At 39.0% G+C, this 22,313-nt stretch overlaps 1 protein-coding gene across 5 annotated transcripts in view; it reads right to left on the bottom strand.

The window, feature by feature from the left end:
• Window positions 1-2,680: 2,680 nt before the first annotated feature.
• ZMYND8 (zinc finger MYND-type containing 8) overlaps window positions 2,681-22,313 on the bottom strand; it is a 49,035-nt gene continuing 29,402 nt past the window's right edge. For 3 of the 5 annotated variants that reach the window (XM_027693958.1, XM_027693957.1, XM_027693959.1), the window contains exons 6-22: window positions 22,109-22,201; window positions 21,387-21,474; window positions 20,683-20,738; window positions 20,105-20,182; window positions 19,020-19,135; window positions 18,150-18,631; window positions 17,657-17,797; window positions 15,120-15,272; window positions 13,896-14,399; window positions 12,799-13,173; window positions 11,257-11,447; window positions 10,281-10,361; window positions 9,679-9,757; window positions 7,750-7,989; window positions 7,439-7,596; window positions 5,947-6,036; window positions 2,681-2,871 (exon numbers count right to left, since the gene is read on the bottom strand). In XM_027693958.1, the coding sequence (XP_027549759.1) occupies window positions 2,770-2,871; window positions 5,947-6,036; window positions 7,439-7,596; window positions 7,750-7,989; window positions 9,679-9,757; window positions 10,281-10,361; window positions 11,257-11,447; window positions 12,799-13,173; window positions 13,896-14,399; window positions 15,120-15,272; window positions 17,657-17,797; window positions 18,150-18,631; window positions 19,020-19,135; window positions 20,105-20,182; window positions 20,683-20,738; window positions 21,387-21,474; window positions 22,109-22,201 (3,027 nt within the window). In that variant the 3' untranslated portion in view covers window positions 2,681-2,769. Of the gene's footprint in view, window positions 2,872-5,946; window positions 7,144-7,438; window positions 7,597-7,749; window positions 7,990-9,678; window positions 9,758-10,280; window positions 10,362-11,256; window positions 11,448-12,798; window positions 13,174-13,895; window positions 14,400-15,119; window positions 15,273-17,656; window positions 17,798-18,149; window positions 18,632-19,019; window positions 19,136-20,104; window positions 20,183-20,682; window positions 20,739-21,386; window positions 21,475-22,108; window positions 22,202-22,313 lie in introns of all 5 variants that reach the window. The other 2 variants (XR_003535957.1, XM_027693960.1) reach the window with 2 other exon arrangements.

The raw sequence follows: 22,313 nt of genomic DNA, 5'->3' as shown, positions 1-22,313 counted from the left end.
TTTTGGGGGACTAGATTACCTGCCTTTTCTGCCACCACTGCTGGATCTAGAGGTGTATGTGGAATATGTACTCCCCCTTTCAAGGCTGGGCTGTTAATCTTGCTGCCAAAATATTTAAATTTTCTGGGCCTGGATGACTGTCTCATTCACTTTTCAAAGTGCTGATTCTTGCTCACTGTGGCACCAGATAACCTCAGAAGGATCAAAGCTACCCTGGAACCAGGTGGCAGAGATGCAGCAAGTGCTACAATGCCCTCACCTAATAAGATCAAACGAGTTACAGATATGACACAAGTGCTACACAAGCCTGAGGGATACTCCTAATCTCTACAAACATTCAGAGAAAACAGTGCTGGATCTGAGAGGGGATTTTCTGCCAAACTAAAGCAGAAAATCTGATCTTAAAGTAATCCAGTCTCAGTCTTTGGCTCAGAAGGCAGCAGCCACGTGGCAGCTGAGACACATCAGCCCCGTGTGTCGACAGCCACACGACCAAACCCCAGTACCTGCTTGGGGGGATTTGTAAAGAGCAAAACTCCATCCAAAATGTGACTTTTCTAGCAGAGGTGTTCCTGCTCTCAGGGCCTGCTGAGCAGCAAATGTGGTGGAATTTTTTTCCTCATGGTTTTCCTGCTGTAAGAAAGGCTGTCACAAACAGGAAGGTGTCAGAAAGCAGTGGGGTTTCCTACAGCAATTTGTGTCTTGTTCATCTCTTTCCTTTTCCTCCTTGCACAAGGGCTCATTTCAGTGATACCAGCATCCAAATTCCACAGGGAGGGCCAAAACATCATTTCAAGATCTGTGCCATTCTGTAAACACAGTAGCACTGGGAACATTAACTTTGGCTGCTTCACAAATGCCTGGAACAAGGTAACTCCAGGAGTAGGAACTTCAGACAATATTCTCAGTAAGATTTTAGAGTCAGCTCTTTTACAAGCTCCCTGTTTCTTCTAATTTATAATTAAGACACACACACAGAAGTCTTGCCCAATTCATGCCCTGTTAGAGGGCTACAACAATCCCCATTTCTAACCCACAAATCCACCTAACAATGACGTGTTATCAGTCCAGCCCCAGTCCAGCCAGTGAAGAAATGCTACTCAACAAGTGACGGACCTTTGCTGCTGTTAAAACTGAGAGAAAACATCTCCTGATGAGTTTTACACATAAATGGCTTCTTATTTACAGAATGTCAATGCTGCTTTGTTTTATCTCAAATTTGGCAGGTGTTCTGAGACAGAAGATGCTAATGTAAGTGAAGTTACCTGTGATCTGGAGACTGTGCAGAAGTGAACATTCCTCCAGACTGAACCAAAACTGGAAATCCAGGAACACAGAGCATTTTTCTAAAACAGTTTAATAAAAAAATTGTGAAGTTTCTTGGAAAAATTGGAGAAACCCAAAGCATATCGTGTGTGTCACCTGTCTTAGTCACAAAGAAACACAATTGTCAAAAAAGATATTTAAGTTTAATACAAATTTTATACAAAGAAAATGTGAAAAAATACTTCCATATGCTAAAAGCAATTATGCTTCACAAATAAGGCCAGCTAGGCTAGTTTTGACACAACTGCAATTAATGAATATTCTGTTCTTGCCTTTTTTTTTTTTCCTTCTAATACTTTTTTCCCTCTAATCTGGGGACTAGCTGGAGACTGTACAAACCGCATTCTTATATAAACAATGGGAGAAATCAACATGACTAAAAAATGTACAACAGAATGTACTGGAATGATATCATACAGTTAATTTTCTCATATACATACATCACCTTTGCTTTGTTCAATGCTTTCGTTTTACACAACATACAAAAATGGGACTACAGTCTCAGTGTAACAGACAGCATCTGCAGGGGGGAACCTCCTCTCGTACTGCACTGCTTCATGCTTACAGAAAAACAGAAATTCCATCATATAAATAACACATGCTCTGGCCCAGCATCAAAAGTCCTTTGCCCATGTTTCCTGATCCGTGTTTTTCTCCACGCCTAATTCTTGTTCAAAGTCCTTTGGGAGAATTTTTAAAAAATAAGAAGCACAGGAACAAATTTTACTTTCCTCAGTCTTCGATATCAGTGATCAGAAACCGTTCTACAACCAGCTGCTATTACGCTTTCCAACTTTTCTGATCTTAGACTAAATGAAATTTTAAATTAACCTGTAAACAACATTTATATTGTTGTCAGTCTGGTCATTATGAAAAAAACAATGTAAATCTTTGTGTTTCAGATCCACAGATTGGAAATGTCATAATTTGCCTGATGCAATCAACTGAAAAAAGGTATCCTTCATCACTTGGTTGTTCAAAGAAACTCTACAAGAGTTTCAAAGTGCAGAAATTTTTTTTCAATCCAAATGCAAAGACAGATGTTCAGATTCTTAGTATTATTTGATGCATAACTGCAGTTTCCCAAGACCAGTTTTCAGCATTAGGTTGTGATAAGGCTGTTTTAAACCTTCCTTTTCCAACTTCAAACACTCTTTATAAGTTAAAGTCAATACAAATATAAAAAGGAGATGGTACTCTAATGACATCCACAAATTGTACATTATTTACAAAAGAAGCATAGATTTAATATGGATCTTACCTGTCCTCAGCTTTTCTAAGCCAGCACTAATGCTTTACATTAATGTAGTGTAATTAATGCTTTGTACACATACACAAAGCTAAAGTCTGAACCTTTGAGGTTAATCCAAAGAACTGTGTTTATTTTTCACATTTCTATTAGACTTATTTATTCCAACAATTGTATGGACTTCTTGTTAGCAGTTAGACTCTTCGTACTTGGACTGGCATTGTGGTCTGAACATACTGAACTCCAGTTCTCATTGCCACTGTCCCAGCAGAAGGACTTACCACTACAGGAATGGTCTGTGGATTAAAACCAAGAGAAACAGATTGTTATGTTAAAGGTCACATAAACATGACCACAGAAATAGAGATTTATCTTCCAGGGGAAATCCAGAACAAGTGCCAATTTTGTGCAGGAACTAATACCTTTATTACCGCAGCATTACCTCGTTCCAGGGGACAAAGTAGTGTTTTAACTTCCCTATAGCCAAGAGTTTTTCTGTGTTCTCATTACTGCTATAGAATTACAGGGACAGGAGGTGCTATAGGGACTGTACACACTGTCTGTGCTTGGAGAGTGAGGGTCTCAGAATTACATCCAGTTACGTATTTTCTGCAAACTAATACATGGCAAGAGGAAAAAGGGCTAAGAAAATCCTTTGTCATTTGAAAAAGTTTTGACAAATCAAACTGGAGTACAAAAATACCCTTGTTTATAAGTATATTCTTGTTACACATTACTTAAATCTTTTTCCCCAAAAGGAACTATTTCCCCCATGCATTCAGTCTACACAGAAGAGAACAAAGAACATCCATCTGAACAAAAAAAGTACTTAAGTTAACTTTTGCACAAATCAATAGCAAAAACATTAGCATTACTGGGAACTGTCTTACACACCCTGTAAAAATATTAATATAGAATAAACTTTTCACTTCCATCATACAGATCATGATTTATACATCTCGACAAATGGAGTTTCAGGACATCTCTATAGGTGGTAATTGATTCTACAGATGCAGAGACGAAGGCACAAGAATGTTAAACAATCTGGTCAAGGTCACATCACTCTGGAAGATCTGTAAAAGGATTTATTGAACCTTAAGTCTGTATCTTAACCTTCCTCCAAAAACGTGAGAAAGTCTAGAAATGTCTCTACCATACAAACTGCAAGGATGTTCCAATACAATTCCAGGGATGCACAACTGGTGATCAGACAAACGCATCCATTTCAGTTCACAACATCTTGTGGAAGAGACAGGGAGTGAGACTTTGAGGAACCTGAAAGGGATGCACAGATCTTCCCCCAGTGGTAGTGTGACATTCCAAAGAGAACACGGAAGAAGAAATACAAGTTCAGTGAAGCCCAATGTTTCCCCACACTGATTCAAGAAACCACACGAGTGTCTTAATAGTATTCCATAAAGACAGAGTCTGTGCCTTCCAGAAGCCTACTCGTTCCATCCCCTGGAATGCAAAGATGATGCATTCATATTTTTACATTATTTTAACTGCAGGAAGAATCAAAACCAAACATGGAACCAATTTTCTGAATGAATTCCAGATTACTGCCATTTTGTAATGATTTCAGATGCATGTACACAGGGTTCCATGGAAATGGTACCCAGAAGATACACTGGGAGTTGTTCAGAGGAAGGAATTCCTAGTTGGACACAAAGTGCAAACTGAACCCTAAAGAAGCCATTATGTAAGTCACTGTCAGTACTAGAGGTGGGGAAATTAAGGTTGCCACAGTCGCCTTTTAAATATACACACTTACACACATGAAAATAATTAAGTTTCAGTTCTTAGCGCGATCGGAATATGGAATGTGCGAGACTCCTTAAATGTGTTAAGATCATTCCCTGAGAGGTAAATTTTCCACCTCTGCCAGTTTTACACATATGTACATTTTGCATACATATTAAACATGCACTAAGGTTTAAAATCATTTAAATTGCACGTGCAGTCATTAGAATACAGAGGTGTCTGTAGCTGTGCAAGACTAATGCAAATGTGTACAAAGTTATAAACATGCACAAATAAAGTTGGAAACCTTTCAGACCTTCCAATTCTGCTTTACATAACTTCAGTACACTTTGTGTTACAGAAAACCTATGAAAGTAACTGCCATTCTTCTGATTACACAAAACCACCTTAGGATCTTACAGCCTCACAGCTCTTCACAAAAAAAAAGCCTAATGCCTTTGATGTCTGCTGTTGGATTTTTAAACACATATAAAACCTTGTTGTTAGTGGTAATTCAGTCCAAGCAACTCAGGGCCAATGCTGCAAAGGTGCACAGTGCTCTCAGTTGAGACCAAGTGAGTGGAGTTAAAATGCTGTGAGGAATGTGGGATGTGATGATCCCCACTAAGAGCACGATCCCCACTAAGTTTGTGTGGAATATGATGGCTGTGAAACACTCTCTGTCCTCGTGCATGTGGTGTATTCACTGACACACACACGGGTGTGTCCTGCAGCTGGTGGGGGGTGCACAAGGAGAGAGACAGACAGAGGGACTTGGACAGCACATCAGGCCTCCCAGTCACAGTGTGGTTAGAGTACACTGTTAAAATACTGTTAAACTAGTACATAGTTACTGTTATAAATTATCTGATTGAAGTCAGAAATGAACTGAAGTTACCCACACATGGGCTCCCCTGCTGAACCCCACCTGAGGCAGTGCTGGGACCAGGGCAGTGCCAGCTCAGGGGCCACACTGACTCTGATGTGAGCCCTGCAGAGCACAACCAGCTGAAATAATGGGCTCTTATGGTACGTTAAATACAAAAATCAAACTTACTTCTGTCCCATCTCCTTTGACTGACACTAGGGAATTCAGCTGTCCCTTTGATGGGAAAAAAAAAGGTCTGATTCCAATGCGATTTCTCATCATTCTGTAACACTAATGTGCAAGACTCCATGGCAGAGACACTGCTGACAAATGCATATTCTCTTTTATAGGTACTGAGATGTCACAGGAATATCAAGCATAGCTCAGAAATAATTAAATCTCTTTAGGATACCATAGACAAAAAGATATTTAAAAGATATTTAAAATGAATTCTATATATTTACATTGATGTTGTGGTCAAGTATATACATGAAATGAACCAACAATGTGAAATGGCATCTGCCTGTCCTCAGTGCCTTCACTAGACTTAACGACTTCTGGATCCTTGCAATCATGAATGGAATGAAGGGGTGGAATGTTGCACAGCAAAAGAAGACATTTTGCACTGCAAGTTGAGACTCTACCAGTGAATTCATCTCTTGATAGAAGAGCAGACAGAGACAACCCCCCAGAGATACTGAGCAGTTTTAATGCCAGGCACGGCACTGCTGCAGACTTTAAATTATGATGTTGTACTTACAATTGTGGGTTGAGTAGTTGGAATATAGGTGGTGGTCTGTGGTACCTGGACCAGTTTTATAGGCTGGTTGCTTGTCACACCTGTTGCTATCTGCAGAGACAGCACGGGCAACCTCAGTAGAAACCTCAGCTTTTACATAAATTCCACCTAGTTGTTGTTACTACGATAGGAAATTTATGATGGATGTTTTCTTTGTGTTAAAAATCTGCATCTCAATGAATTCACAGGTTACTTCTTTGTTAATGAAACAAAATTCAAATTGTGAACATGATCCATGTATACAGCATGATGTTTCAGGTAGAACACCTATGTGAAAGCAATTCCAGATTTGTATAACTGGAATATTCCCTGGCAAGCTTTAGGTCTCACATTCCCTATTTCCCCGGTAATATAAAGCTTGTGCCACCAGAACAATGCAAACAAACATCAACTGAATGAGCCAGAGTTTAACCAACTTCATCAAAGTATTCAAGTGGAACAGCACATCCTTTTTCCCCCTCTTCAAATCTGTTTCCCCAAGTTACTCCCTTAGGTGACATGTCAAGCCCAGAGATCTAACACCAGACAGTAGCAAAAGTGTCAAGAAATGAACACAGCTCTCTAGATTACTATGCTTCCCAATTCTACAGGACTATCTCAATGAGACATCATGCTGGAATCACAATACTACAAAATTAGTTTGCCTTTAATATCTTAAAATACAACAAGGCTCCTACTGATGTGCAGGATCACGTGTAAGGGTTTGAAGGATCAGCCCCCCCCCCACTAAAATTTTTTCATTTAATAAATCTTGCAAGGGGAGAAAAAAAAAATGATGCCGAAATTGCTAATAGTCAAGCCCTACCTATAAAGCAGAATCTTCTCTATAAACATTTTCTATATATGCAATGTTAAGTCCCTTTTATTAGAGCATTTGCTCATCCTTGCCTACTGAATTCTATCAGAGTAGATGCTATGGAGGATTTCGGAACTGCTCCGTTAACCGTAGATCCAGGTGAACTGTTGTATCAGTGTTATGGAACATTGTGGTACCCTAATGACAGTCTGTGGTGATAAAGTAAGTTGATTTGAATGCAGGTCTTGAGCTTGGCCTCTGAACCCCCAGGCAAGAAGGGCTTGGAAGTGCTGCAGTCAGTATTGCTTATCAGAAGGCAACTTGTATCGAAAGATCCAGACCAGAAGCTACACTGATGGATCCTGGAGAGAGAGAGAGAAAGAGGTCCAGTCCCCTTTGGCTGGAAGGATGAGTCAAGCCAACACAAGGTTTTACTGGGAATAAGTGAAGGGGAAAGGGTGTTCCCAGAGGACAGAAGGAGATTTTTTTTTTTTTTTGGACAAGACGAAGAATAAAAACCACAACTCTCTATGATTCCCCAAACACACTCTGAAATATGCAAATGGTCATAAATTCCTGGCTTATCCAGGGAAGCCTTCAGGGGGAGGTTTCAGAGAAATCTTACACATTATTTTTGTTTGAAGTGGTGATACTCACTGTAACACTCTCTTTGCTTTTATCAGTTGAACCTTCCTTTTCCTTCGGGGTGCTGGCTGTTTCTGTGGGTGTAGACTGCACGCTTGAACTGGGCTGGGAGGATTTATTTAGTGTTTCTGTGCTAATTTCAGTATCTGTTTCTTGCTGTGTCGCAGTAGCTAAAATAAAGGGAAAAAAAAAGAGAAAGTAGCCACAACTGCTGTGAACCAGTCCAGTCCCTCCTCACAGGCACATGAAGAAGGGGGTCCCTTTGTACCCACCCACCCACCCCAAACCCCTCAGGTGTGACACAGGCAGCCCAGCACCGTTACCTGACTGTGTGCACGATTTCATGTGCTCAGGCCAGTGAGCTTGTTGGCAGGGGTAGTCACAGTAGCTGGTATTCCAACAGCAGTAGAAGATGGCCTCTTTCTTGCAGTTGGCACACCACTGCTTCTTCTTGGTTTCATCCACTGCTTGTTGCTTTTCCAGTTCCAGCTGCTTCTTCACCTCAGCAATCAAACGATCTCGTTCCTGCTCCAGGCTCTGACGCATTTCAGCCATTGTCAGTTCTGCTCAAAATGCAGAGAAAGGGGGATTTGTATTTTGCACCCCACAACAGCAAGGTGCAAACCAGGAATATTCATGAAATTACAACTAATTGTCAAAATATCCTCTGAGTCTGGGCACCTCTGTTTCATACCTACTCAACAAATGCAAGACTTCCATCTTCTTTTCTTATTCTGGCACCAAGGTTTTTACCCCTAACCATTACCTTCCATTTGTTTAACACTTTAGTTGTACATCTCCCACAAGGGACCAGAATCCAGCATAAACACAAAAAGGACATATGCAGCTGCTAACATACTTTGTCTTTACAAGCCTAAACTTGTTCTGCTCCGATATTCAGAAAATACAGAAAATTATATTTATTCTCCTGTCTCCTATGTTCATTATATCTTGGTTTCTTTACAAAAAAATGTGAAAGTTCCAAGAGGGACACCAACAAAGATGTAAAAACTCGTGGTTACGTGAATAAAGTGGTACATTTGAGCCTTACACTTCAGGATTGCTCTGAGAGCCACCCACTACTGATGCTGTTATAAATTGATATCTCAGTCACTGTGGAGTGAAATGCCTTGACAGAATCCCCAAGAAAGTGGGCAAATACAAATAAAGCATTTCAGCTCCAGCCACCTTGACTCGGGGTGAATCTTTGAGTCTTCTGAAAAACTCTCCAGTTGACATACTCTCCAAACACCATTAAAGTTTTTTACTTAAATCTTTGCTTCAGACTGGTGGCAAAGTGTTTAAAGAATTTTCCTTTTATTTCTGAGCACACTTAGACATTCAGTTCTGTGAACAGCAGATGAGTTGTTGCCATACCCAAGTGACTCTGAAGAATGTTATCACTGGACTGCAGCAGTGGAAAAACTGGTCTACCCTGATTTCAAAGAGCAAAATGTTACTAATGAACCAGAGACACGAGTCTGAGTATGGAGTTATTCAGCCCTTAATGCACTTCCAGATGTGCTCTGCAAAAAGGAGACTCTGAAAGTGGATGAGGACACTAAGGCTGTTTGGACTGTGTGTAGGTTAAAGGAGACTTCATCACACAACTGCAACCTCCTTCCCACTGTCAGTGCATTAAAAAAGATAATTTAAGAAGAATCACATTTTAATCAGAGTTTCATTTCCTGCCAATATGGCTGAGTGAATGTAGAGATGAAAATCCCCCTCCTAGGAGGAATATTCTTTTATCTGTTTAAGGGAGCATTTTGACCTCGTTCCACTGACAGTCTGGCACCAAGATTGAGTCAGGGTTTCTATTCACTTTAAATAAATAAAGTCTATACACCAACAGCTGATAGGAATAAAAATGCCAGCTACAGTCCATAAATTGGCTATATTAAAAAAATCTGGTTCCTACGAGAATTAGTACAAAATAATCAGCATAAAATATCTCAAGAAGAGGGATTATCCACTGATGCATAAAATAGTCACTCTGCCCATCAACAGCTTAGCCTGGATTTGTCTCAGAGGGCTGAACACCTGTTTCTGTTCCTGCTCATGCACAGATAAAGTAACTTTGGATTGAGACTCCAAAAGCGTGCACTAACATCAGCACAGAACAATACATGTGGTTTTCTGTTCTGTCAACAATTTGTAGCATCATGTGATGAAAGGAATACATAGTTCAAGCATTTCCACTTTCTGTGTAGGACAAAACTTGACACAGTTTTGGACTGTCATTTCCATACCTAGGTTATGCTTCATTTCTGAGAGTTCCTGTTGATGGAGCCATTGAAGTTTTTCTATCTCAATCCTCAAACGCCGAATCTAAACATTAAAAATTTAATTGTCAGTAGTGATAAAGAGGGTGTATAATAATTGTACAATAATAATAATAATACAAATAATTATACAAAAACCCATGCCCAAAAAAATGAGCCTGATCATCACTTATATCAAGGCTCCTTCATATTAACATGAGGACAAGACCATAATAAACCCCAAACAAAGGTCTGAGGTATTCTGAATATTTGTCTGCTAGATTTGCTTATCATAAAGAGCACAGGATTGTGTGAAAACAAATAGAACTTCTATTAAACTTGCTCTTGCTTCCTCTGAAACTGCCAAGTTTTACATTTCTGACTGGAATCTGGTATTTTTTCAGTGTCTTTCCCTACCACTCTAATCAACACTTCTAAAACATCACAGAAATTAGGATCTCTTGCCAGTCTCCATATATAATACTTTGTAGATATAGTTACGTGGCACTTTTACTTATATATATAAGTAAAAATACTAATTTGCAACTTTCAAAAGTTAAAATGCAAACTTTTTTTAATGTTACACTAACCTCAGCTATTGTACTTCCAGTAGTATTTTTTGAGAGATCATTATATATTTCAGTCATTGTTCCTTTGATGGCATCCATCATCTGAAAGAGAAAAGGAAAAAAATAATTCTTTTATATATATTTTTAATAGATTCCCACTTTCACTTCCTTTCAACTACTCTAATGTGAGCTTATATTGCTATCAACAGTGTATTATCTTTCTATATATATATATATTTATCTGGGTCTACTTTTAGAGGAATATGTAGAAGGTAAAACACAATATTTTTTATCAGGACTCCAATTTTTAATCCTAAACTGGTGAACTGCTTGACCTTCTACTTTTCTAAGAAATTGCTTTTGATATAATTTATGAATAAAAAATATATAACCATGAATTGGGGGAAGAAATGCAATGTAAAAATATGTAGTATTCACACTGTTTTTTTTTTAATTTAAAGATCTAAGAGAGTATATGGAAAGCCAGTGTCTCTTCCCTCACTGTCACTGTCATGACACAAGTACTACACCACCCCTTCTCTTTTAACAACTTAGTGACTGTTTTAATGCATGGACACACATTTATGACAAGTTACCAACTGATGAATTTATACAGTGTTTTAAAAGAAAAGTACAACTCTGTTTATGTTCTGCTGAACACAGATGACAAAATACTGTTTGCTGTAAACATGATGCTGGGGGAACATCTACACCTTTAGGAGAAAACACAGAAAATGCTCCAAACCACAATGTAACATAAATAAGTAGCAGGAAAGGGTCTGAAGTGCCTGAGCAGCTGAAGCCCCTCTCACACCCTCTGGCTTGGAATAGCAGCATTAAGCCAGGTCCAAATATGTGGTTCTGCACTCTCACCAAAACCTGGCTGTTCCTACCTAGTAGGATGAATTTGCAACATATGACAACCTGAAAACAAAGTTATTTCAGAATTAGTTTGCTTCAAAATCAAATTTCAAGGCAACGTTACTGAGGAACTTACTTTGCTGGTATATTTAGCAATATCTGCAGCCACATCAGCTGAAGCTGTTGCAATGGGCAGGTCTGTGTTCAGTGAGGAAGAAAGTGTACTTGCAGATCCAGAACTGGTAACCATAGAAATAGGCTGAGTGCTTGTGACTAAGGTTATAGTGGACGTGGAAGTGCTCTGGGTGATCTCTTTTTGCTGCACAGCTAAAAAAAAAAAAGAGAACATTGAGCAGATCAATCATGAAAATAAATGGGCAAACTTCTAACTTCAATATCAAACTAACTGTGTGCACATAACCATTTCAGACTTGCATTACTTATACAGTAGTGCCACCTAATGATTAATTATAAAGTGCCCAGCCATGGAACTTGTACATAATTGCAAGGCTTGAAGGTAATAAAATAAATGTAACTTTGAAACTTGTGATTTCACACTGGCCAGTGCAAAAGTCTCCCTCAGTTCTGTATTCCTCCCATCTTGGGACTTTTCTATCCCACTTCCTTCTGAAGCCCCTCCCTAACTTCTCAATCTGGAAAACTCCCTACTAATATCATACATATAACTTAGACTTTGACATTTCCATATCATTAGGGTGTGAATGAAAGGATGATTCTATTAAAAATAAGACTTCACCAAGTTTCACATTTTTCCTCACTGAATATTTCTGTATCAAATTTGTGCAGTCTGCAAGTAGGAAGATACCATTTCCTCAACCCTGCTTAAATGGCAGACACAGAAGGGACCAGAGAAATGAGCCTCTGATAAACATCTGTATGTGAGCCATTACCTAAACCTCTCTTCTCTATGAAATCACCAGCATGCCAGTGGTTTTAGCAGAGGGAAGAATGTCTATTCATCAGGCACAGCAGTAAACATTTTAGTTTATTAACCTGAAATTACAAGGGAAGCTAATTTACATAAAGCTGCTGTTCTGTGAAGTGAAGCAACAGCAGCACGGGCTGGTATTACCCTGTGCCTGCTATTAGTGAAACCTCAGGCAAAGGGGTGGTAAGAAAACAGTTGAGAAAACAGTCTAAATTTCCAGGGCTGTTTGTTCAGTAAACTACCATCAAAGTCTTGTTAAACAACAGGGATTTCAAAGACAAACAGAGCCTGGGTAATTTCATTGTTGTCAAATTATACTCTGAAAAACCATTCAGATCAGCTTCTTGTCAGATAAAACTGGAAGCAATTTGTACATACTGAGTGGTAAACATGCAAGTGGAACAGTTAATGGTTTTATCTTACAGTCCAGAATTTAATTCAGTTCACTCTTCCAAATCTCTGATGGCTAAGAATAGCAAAAAATATTTACACAGACACACACACAAGTTTTCTCTCATTAAAATAAAGAGACGTGACTCTAAATACACACCAGAAAGAGCAGGTATGGTGAGTAAGTTGCTGTATTTTAAGCCACTTATCAGAGCAGAACCACACTGTGAGATTTCGTTAATATTTATGGAAGAACTCCTGGTTGGGCAGCCTTGGAGCACTGAGATCACTACTGGGGAATTAAGGCACCACAGGCACATTGGGTTAGAAAGTGTGTACCTTTAACTGCTTGTCTTGTCTGGTATCTTGTCCCTTGAGAGGACTGAGGCTGCTGTGACTGAGCCTGCTGGCTCTGCTGCTGCTGCTGCTGCCTCTGTACCTTCTGCATGTGCCATTTCTGAGACGATGTCTGGAATTTATTGGAAGAATTCCACACCACCCGCTGCACAGCAGGGGCAGTTTCCTTGGGCAGCAAAGGCCTCTGCTTTTTCACAGGGCTCCCTGTGGCTGCAGAGGGAGCACTGGCAGTGGAAGCAGCACTCGTGGTTGCTGTCACACCAGCTGGGGGGGTCTGGGCTGCAGAACGGGTGAGGACTGGAGTTTCTGGTAGAGGCTGGCTGCTTGCACTGGAGGAGGGTGGAGTTTTACCTACAACTAAACAAACATAAAATGTTACACCAGCTTTTCACAAACACATCTGATTCATGATTTTCCATCTTCTTTTTGGAAGAGCCATATATACCTTCCAGTCTGCTTGGAATTAATTTCCTCAAAAGCCATTGATACACTACAAGTAAAGTCATTTCAGCCTGGTTGAAGTTGGTGGCAGTTCAGATGCATCAGTAACTAAGCAAAGCAAAACAAAAAGTACAAACCCCAGAAAAACCAGCCTGACCTCCTCTGAATTTATGTGAGAGGTCAGCACTTGATAGGATGTTTCTGGGTTACCATTTACACCTGTCATCCCAATTTCTCTATCAGGAGAAAAATACATTCTAAAGTATCAATGACTGAACAGTAAGTGAAGGAATAGGGCAGTAAAAACTTCCTAAACAATGGTGAACTGGCACTGACAACCACATTCAGATGACACCAAGTTGGGTGGGAATGTTGATTTGCTTGAGGGTAGGAAGGCTCTGCAGAGAGATGTTGACAGACTGGACTGAGGGGCTGGGGACAACAGCATGAGGTTCAATAAGGCCAAGTGACGGGTCCTGCCCTTTTTTCACAGTCACAAAGAATGAAAAATCATTCCTGAAAATTGTTTTAGTACAGATTTTTATCTTAATGCAAAAATAAAGGTTCACAATTCTATCTTGGGTAACAGCCCTACAGAACAGGAGAAAAAAAAAAGGAAGGAAAGAATTTCATCCTACCATCTTGTTTGGGAGAAGGTTCTTTAGATTCTTTCTTGTTTTTTCTTCCTTCACGAGCACAATGATCATCTCCTAGATCGATGACAAGTTCACTCTCAGAATCAGAGTCCAGTCCTAGATGCACAGTTGGAGAGTCTGTTTCATCTTTGCCTTTCAGCTTTTCTTTTGCAGGATGCTGTAAACTTTTTCCCTTTTCGGAAAATTCTTTTTCAGTGTCTGAAATGGATTTTTCCTTGACCGGTTCTTCTGTTTTCTCCACTTCTGGACTTGTGCTTTTAAGTTCCTCCTTGTCTTCATTCTGTGCTGGGGGCTTAGGTTTTTTTTTCAAGCTCAATGATTCTTTGTCACTTCTTGTACCTTCCTTGTCCTCACCATCTTCCTGATCATTCTTTGATTTCTGATCCTCATCACTATATTCGCTGTCACTGGTGTCGGATTTTTCAGAATCTTCAGAGTCACTGTGTTCTACTGCAGTATAAACAGCTTCAGATATTTCATTTATTCCTAATTGTGGGAAGGAAAGTACATTCCATGCTGACATCAGACAGACTGAAATTACCAAAAAAAAATACTCTATATGCTGGAACAAAGGGTACACATACCATTATCTTAATTCTCAGTCCTTAAGCTACAAACTTAGTGCTCTGTCTCAGTACCACAACGTGTAAGAATCAATCTCCACATACTCCAATTAACATTTGTATTTCATTCAATAGCCCTCCTTTCACTGCTTTTTTCCACCACCTGCAAGCTCTTTTGTTCAACTCAGGACCCAATGCTGGCAAATACAAAGAGGACTTATTTTTTATCCACAAGAAACCACCTTAAAAATCACTAATACCATTTACCTGATGACAGTTACTTACTTACTTACATCCTAATTTGTGCAGCTGACAGAATTTGGGCACAATTCTCCAATTTTTCAATTTACAAAGCAAATAGTAAGACTATAATCCTGTCATGCTACCTACATCAGAATGGTACAAAAACAGATTAAAAGATGAAAGCTTGCTGCCAAAAATCTGAAACATCAGGTCTCACTGTGTTTTAAACTAGTTCAGTGCATTCTACTTGTCTCAAAGATTTCACTTCTCATCTACTCTTCTTTTTAACACGTAAAATATTTAAGGTTTTACTAGTCCAAAACTTATTTTAACCTCCATTTCAGAATTTTTTTTCAAGTGTATCCTTCAGATGCCCACTGTTTTCTTGAGGGACACTCACCAAGTTGTGCTTTGCAGCTCTCTATTGTCTTGTCCAGATTGAGCTGGAACCTGCTCCGGATCTGTCGTTTGGGGGAGATGAGCTGCACAGGAGTGCTCTGCTGCTGCACTGACTCACTCAGCTCTTTCAGGTCCATCTCAGCTTTGCTACGGTCTAGAAAAAGAAACAGAAACTGAGAAAAAAAAGATTTTACAAAAGGAACAGAGATGACTGTCCAGATAAGACTAATTTCACCGAGGACTATCTGAAACGTATCTCGCTTCTTTTAAAATTATGGGCTAAATAATAATTCTAAAGTGACTTTACTAAAAACAGTGGATTCTTCCTCTCTGACACAAAATGTGAGCATCAATTACATGGAGATTTTCTCCACCAACATGAAATTATCAAGAAATCACCATTCAGGTCTGTAAGCTGTCTGACAGCACCCCTGCTAAACTACAGCTGTTATTTACTATTAGTAGCAATTATTTTCAGAGAAAATTAAACAGAAATAAAAATCCTTACAGTCACCATTTAAAATGCAAAAGTTAAGCCGTGAGAATACATATAAAAATCGCTACACTGGATAGATTAATAAATTACAGATAAAATAATACAGTTTTCAATATATGTCAGCAAAATCTTGAGTTTTCGTCTACAGGTAGAGAATTTTCACTCTGGAACACACATAACTGTCTGCAAAGAGCACATACTAGAGGGCTAAAGCTAAAACTGTCTTAGCAACTAAGTTTCACATTTTTGCTTCAATTTTTCCATTTCAGAGACTGTATCCCTGTGGCACAGTCCTATCCTTGACTCTTAGCCAGGAGTGCTGACACTCCATCAATGCTCAGGGCACTAAACCAGCTGGAGTTAGTTGGTGGAAGAGGAAGGGCACATGAAGAAGGAGGAAGGAATGAAGAGAAGAATTACATTTGGTGAGTTTAACTCCTTGAACTGGCTCATGGTAGGATGAAAAGAGCCAGTGCCATATGCTAGGAAAGGCCAGAGGCCATGGAGAAGACAAAAGGTAACACTGGCACAATGTGCATTTGTGCTTTGTTTGAAGTTTCATTCCAGAGCAGTTAAATGTGGCACAGTATTGCCTTATTTTACTTAAAAAAAATATATATATATTTACAAGACATATTCTGTTGATGTACAAGTCAGTGACATAAATACAAAGGGCTGAGCCAATGACTCCTCTGACCAGACATCCTTTACAAGTTTGAATTGCAGGATCCCAGAGTCCTCCCAGCACTCTGCTCAAGATACAAAGAGTCTTTTTTTTCTGGACTTTCACTTCTGTTTTTGCAGAGAGAAACCACATTCACATTACACAGGAAGTGAGACACAATAATTAAATCACAGAATCATTAGATTCACAGAAGAATCCATGTCTGGCACAGCTGACACAAATGAAGAAGGGTTGCCATTTTCATTCCTATCACCAGAGTATATTTAGCAAAGGAAATTCCCCAAAGCTGAAAACATAACTGATACTCTACTTGAAAGCATTCAAGCAGTTCTTTTATGATATTGCTCATGGACCATAACATTTTACTCAAAATGTTATATGCTCCAGCTGATGTCTCCCACCTGTGGCTCAAACAACTGCAGCACTACAGATTTCCTGATGTTTTTCCAAATGCAATGTCACCCCAGATGAGAGGACATAAAGCTGCAGTGCAGCAGGAGAAATTAATTCTATGATTATGTCCGCACAGACAGATTAACATGCTGAAAAACAGACTTGTGGGCTTGTATCTGGAATCAGAATATCTGTGAGGCAGTGAAGACATAATTCAGCATTTGAACTCAAGCCTTCCTGAAATATCTGGCCAATCCTGAGGGGCAGAATCCTGTTTCTCTGGGTAATATCACGTGGAGTAAAAAGCAGCCAGAACTGATTCAGAACACTCACAGGAACAAAGCACAGCTGAGGACACTGAGTTACATCTGTTTGGCTTTCAAAACTATTTTACCAACTTAGTACTACCTACTCCATCTTTCAAAATTCCGCAATCCCAAAATTTACCTCTAGGGAGTTTCAAGCCATCAAGAAACATTGCTAATTGCCTTTATCCATCTACCTCCCTAGAGAGGGATGGTCAGTGAAGAGGTGATGTGAAGGCAGCAAGACAGAAGAAGCCCTAGTAAATCCCAAATCCTAAAGATCATGGAAGGAAAACCTTGCCAGAAATTCACTTGAGAGACTGATGGGTGAAGAGCAGCAATGTTCATGTAATTACAACCTTTAGAAACTTACCCACTGTTTAGAAACTTTCATTTGTACAGTTCAGCAAAAAAACCCAAACATCATTTAACTACTTCTTATCAACAGGAAGTAACAATAACAGAAATTCCCTTTAATAAAACAAAACAAAACCACCCCCAGCAAATTTGATGAAACAATAATTACAAATGTGCCTCATTTAAAGACCCTTGTTCATTTAAAGCCACATACCAGCCAGTTTGTTCATATTACGTTGCACTGACACCACCACAATTTGTTCAGCTATAAGAGTATTAGGTTTTCAAAGGTCAAGACTAACCAAGATTAAGATTCAGAATGCTTCCTGGAGTGGAGGTTCTTTCTTGCTTAGAAGAAATTGGTGTTGATGCTTGAGGAGAGAAAGGTTTGGGGCTGCCTGACAAGCTCCCTGCTTGACCTGTTCTCGTTGGTGCTGGAGAAGCTGAAAAAGTAGAAAATTATTAAAGACAGATTTAAAACTAGAATACCTCCTAATCGTGACAATTCTACCTCTTTCTGTATTTACTTCCACTCTCCATTCATTTTGATAATTACAACTATTTTCTGCTACTTAAACTGAAGGGGTTTGGTCACTTTTCAAAATTATTTATTAATTCTCAACCTGACAGAGAAAACTGATGTTTCTTATCTGCAATACTGGAAGTTAAACACCCTTTGTTCTAAAATTTCTTCATAACCCAAGTCATAATGCAGCTTGTCTTTAAAAAGTACACGAAATAGAACTAGTGCATTACCAAAGTCCTGTATCCCACTTTTTTTTTTTTTTTTTTTACCTGTATTTTTCTCAATAAAGTCCATGGATTCTTCACTGGCACTAAAATGACTGGAAGTTGCTTTTTTCTCTGCATCCTGTTCAACATCAGACCCAGTGTGAACTGAGGAGTTTGTACTCATCGGTGACCGTGGCATATCTGTCAGTGAAATCCTACGGCCTGTGCTGCTGCTCAGCATAGACTTGCTCATCAGAATCTTGGGTGATGCTGTCATATCAAAGTTCAGTTTGATTTTCTCTTGTTTGTCTGTCTTTGCAGTTCCAGCAGTTGGGTTTGCAGGGTCTAACAACATTTGGTATTGATTGTTGGGAGTATATGGTGTCCGGAAAGGTGCGTAATTAAATACTCCAAATTTTCTACGAATGTTATCAACATAAACCTCCATTTCTTGCATTGCACTATTGAAGATGCTTTTAGTCTTTTTCACAGAAAAAGGAATTTCTTTAGACATGAGGTAGCAATTATTTATTGGAACCCAGGCCCTATATATAAAACAGAAAAATGAAAGATAATATATTTCACACTGTGGATTGACATTGGCAACTTTTGTGCACACACTAATTTATTTTAGCCTAATCACAAAGATATGCAAACCTCAGATCATTTCAAAGAACCTACAGTTCTCCACAGCACACCACAGCCACAGGAATTAACCTGCATACTCACCAGATTATGTATGTACTAATCTTACAAACACGGCTCACATTCTACAGACATCGTGTAAGGAACTAAAATTGTGTACGTTACATTATTACAGAGTTTGTTAGGGTCAGGGTTCAAAAGACAGGATACAAAAACTCTTTAAGTGCACAAAATTACCACAGGAATTTTTTAAGCACAGGCAAAGGCATCCTTTGGTTAAACTCCCACCTGTCATGTTGGCCAAAGAAACGGGCATCGACTTGCCCGTCTTTATCCCTCAGTGCTTTAGCAGGCCAGAATGGAAAGCCTTTGAGTTTAGCCCAGACCAAAGGGTGGGGATTGCTCTAGAGGAAGAGGTAAAACACACAGTCAGAAAATGCAAGTAGTACTGCCTTTAAATCTGATAATAAACATGATTTTTTTTTAATTGTATACATTATTTAGGTTCAATAAAGATCCAACATGCTCAAGGCACTTGCCAAATACAAGACTCCTTTTTACTACATACATATAAATCCTGAGAGGACAAAATGATAAAATTATATCTAAAAAAAACCCCCCAAACCATAAAACCTTACATGTCTCAACTAAACTCAATGCAATTGCACTTCTTTAGTCATTTATTTTTGATTAGTCCCCTCCAAACGTGTAAGTTAGGCCAGGGCCAATCTTTGAAATGCTCTTAATTTTCATGTAAGTCTGTGTCCTGGCAGAGCATGAGACATTGAAGAGTCCTTGACTACAGGTAAGCACTACTTAGCAACAACCAAAACATCAGTGTGTTATCAACATTATTCTCATACTAAATCCAAAACACAGCACTGTGCCAGCTACTAAGAAGAAAATGAACTCTATTCCAGTTGAAACCAGGACAGTCCAAGAAAGAACTTGATGGTTTATACACTTCCATTAACAGAAAAGAGGTCACAGAAGAAAAATCAAGTCTAAATTCTCACACAACTGCAGAAAGAGACATTCACACTTCAGAAACCCTCATGGAGTGCTGGCACAAATGACACAGGAGCAATTATCTTGTATTTGAGGACAGATAACTTGAGTACTGATAACTGATCTGGCTGCTGACACCCTTTACAGTTATTTCTGATGGAACCAATCCTTTTGTGAAAACATCTTGAGACAGTCTGACTCCACAATGAACACACTACACAAGCACAAGCTATTTGGTGAACTACAGCAGCTTTCCTTGACTCAGTAACCACCACGGGTTTAAAACAAAGAGAGGATAACAGCAACAGTGAAAAGAGAACTACTAGTTCATTATAGTAGCCAGACTACCATAATCCTCAACTTACACAAGGCTCACAAAACCAATTTTCTCGTTTTTGGCAAGCAGCTAAATAACATTCCGGACAAACTTCGATTTCATTCATCTGAAAACAAAAAGCAAAGTTATTGGAGAGATTAAAGAGAGTCCCAACTACTATCATGTTAGCCTGTCTAGTTGGCTAGCACCATTTTTCCACAAATTTGTGGGTATAAATCACCATTTCCCAGGTGGCCAAGAAGGCCAATGGCACCTGGCTTGTATCAGCAGCTTTGTGGCCAGAAGGACCAGGGCACTGACCCTGCCCCTGTGCTGGGCACTGCTGAAGCATCTCAAATCCTGTCTTTGTGCAGAATCCATATATCCACCATCTTCTCTTCCCTCTCCTCCCCTTCCCAGAATTTTTAATTATAAATAGTGAATATCCTAATGGAAGACACATTAACAATGCCTTTGCCAGACACCATTCTCTGGGCTGTGGATAAGAAAGCCAACAAAAATTATGGTTCTGCAATACACATACAGAAAAACATATATTATTTCACTCAAGAATACATGACATTGAACATTTTAAAAACACAGAACAGTTAATTGGGGCACTCCTACCTCATGCTCACAGATTTTGATGATGACTTTTGCTGTCTGTGTCAATTTGTGATTTCCTGAGGAAACAATAAAATGTGTTAACCAAGAAAATTGCTATGCTAGCATTATGATAAGAATCAACGTTTTTCAGATTTAAAAGTTAGTGATAAAACCAAAAGAGAACATCTAAAAATGATGTAAAAACCTATGTATAAACTACACACTTGCAAAAGCAGGACATGAGCACTTTTCTTCTCAATGTAACATTGTAATAATATTTAAATGCTCCTTTTGGAAGCCTATTGCAGCCTTCCCCCTGCCAAGGCACTCCTTCAGTGAGGGATGTGCTGTATGATCTTCTGAGTTATGTCTTAATTAAGTGCTGCACAATGCAAAATGCTACAGCAACTTGGAACCAGGTGATCTTTAAGGTCTGTTCCTACCCAAACCATTCAATGATTCTATGGACCCAAACCATCTATGATTTTAACTTATGTGATTTTTTTTTCCCCAAGGTGGAATGAGCAAGTAACAGCACAGGCTATATTTGGCCCTATAGTTTTATGTATGCCAATTGTTTAAAAAAAAATCTAATATGTTTAGGTATTCTGTTCATTAACAAAGATACTTTCAGCACTTACCAACTAGAAGTCTACAAATGGCTCCACAATTTTAACTATTTAAAAGTTTCATATTTGAGGACATAAGTACATATCAATACTTACCCCCATTGTAAATAATGCAGTTGTGCAAAATCCATTTGGCATCAGCCAAAAATGCTTCAGTGCAACCGTACATTTTCTTTTTAACATTCTGTAAAGAAGAAATTAAGAATTCATCAGGAAACAGAAATGAGTAAACAGTGACAGGTTCTTCCTCAACACTGTTTCCTATCAGTTATACAATTAATAAAACTGACTCTTGGAACTGTTCAAGCCAGGCTGGACAATGCAAGTCTCATTATCCACCTCTTGACCGTTTCTTTCTTCTTCTACACCTCAGTGCAGTGGAGATCACAGTACTTGCTGAATGATCAGTAGAATGAGTCTGGAATGACCCCTGCATATACACCAAATGGTCCCAGATTAATGAACCACTGATCAATAAATAGCTTACAAACATGATGCTCAAATGCAAACCCTGGTTAAAGGAGTCTCTCTTGGAGATCATTCCTGAAATTAGATGAATTTAACTGGAGGAAGTCAGCAGTGTAAGCTTGTCTTTTTCATACTGTTTTTCCTGAGCATTTGTTACAAGTTCAGACAAAACAGTGAACTTAACTGAGTAGGCATATGATTTAGCTGCAACTGAATTGACTTTTAGAGTAACAAAAAAACCCCATCAAAATAATTTCAAGCAACTTCTTTCCCCCACCATCGAACACTTCAGAAATGTTACAGATAGCAATGAAAGTCAAGGAACCTTCCTCTGTTAGCTTCATACAAACCTTCTCTAATGTACAAAGGTCCATTGGATGAAAGATATATTCTGCATAATCTGGGTGTTGATCCAGTGAAACTGGCTTTTGAAATGGCTCTGTCTGTTAGGGGAAATAATAAACCACACTGCTTACTAATACAGAACAGTTACAGCAATGGCACAATACTCACTCATTTTCTAACACTGCTTCCAACTCTGTGGTATCAGAGAAA

Source organism: Neopelma chrysocephalum, unplaced genomic scaffold (assembly GCF_003984885.1).
Source record: "Neopelma chrysocephalum unplaced genomic scaffold, ASM398488v2 Primary Assembly neopelma1_94, whole genome shotgun sequence".
Lineage (NCBI taxonomy): Eukaryota > Metazoa > Chordata > Aves > Passeriformes > Pipridae > Neopelma > Neopelma chrysocephalum.
Note: the sequence above shows the minus strand (reverse complement) of the source record. Positions and strands in the feature narration are given on the sequence as shown.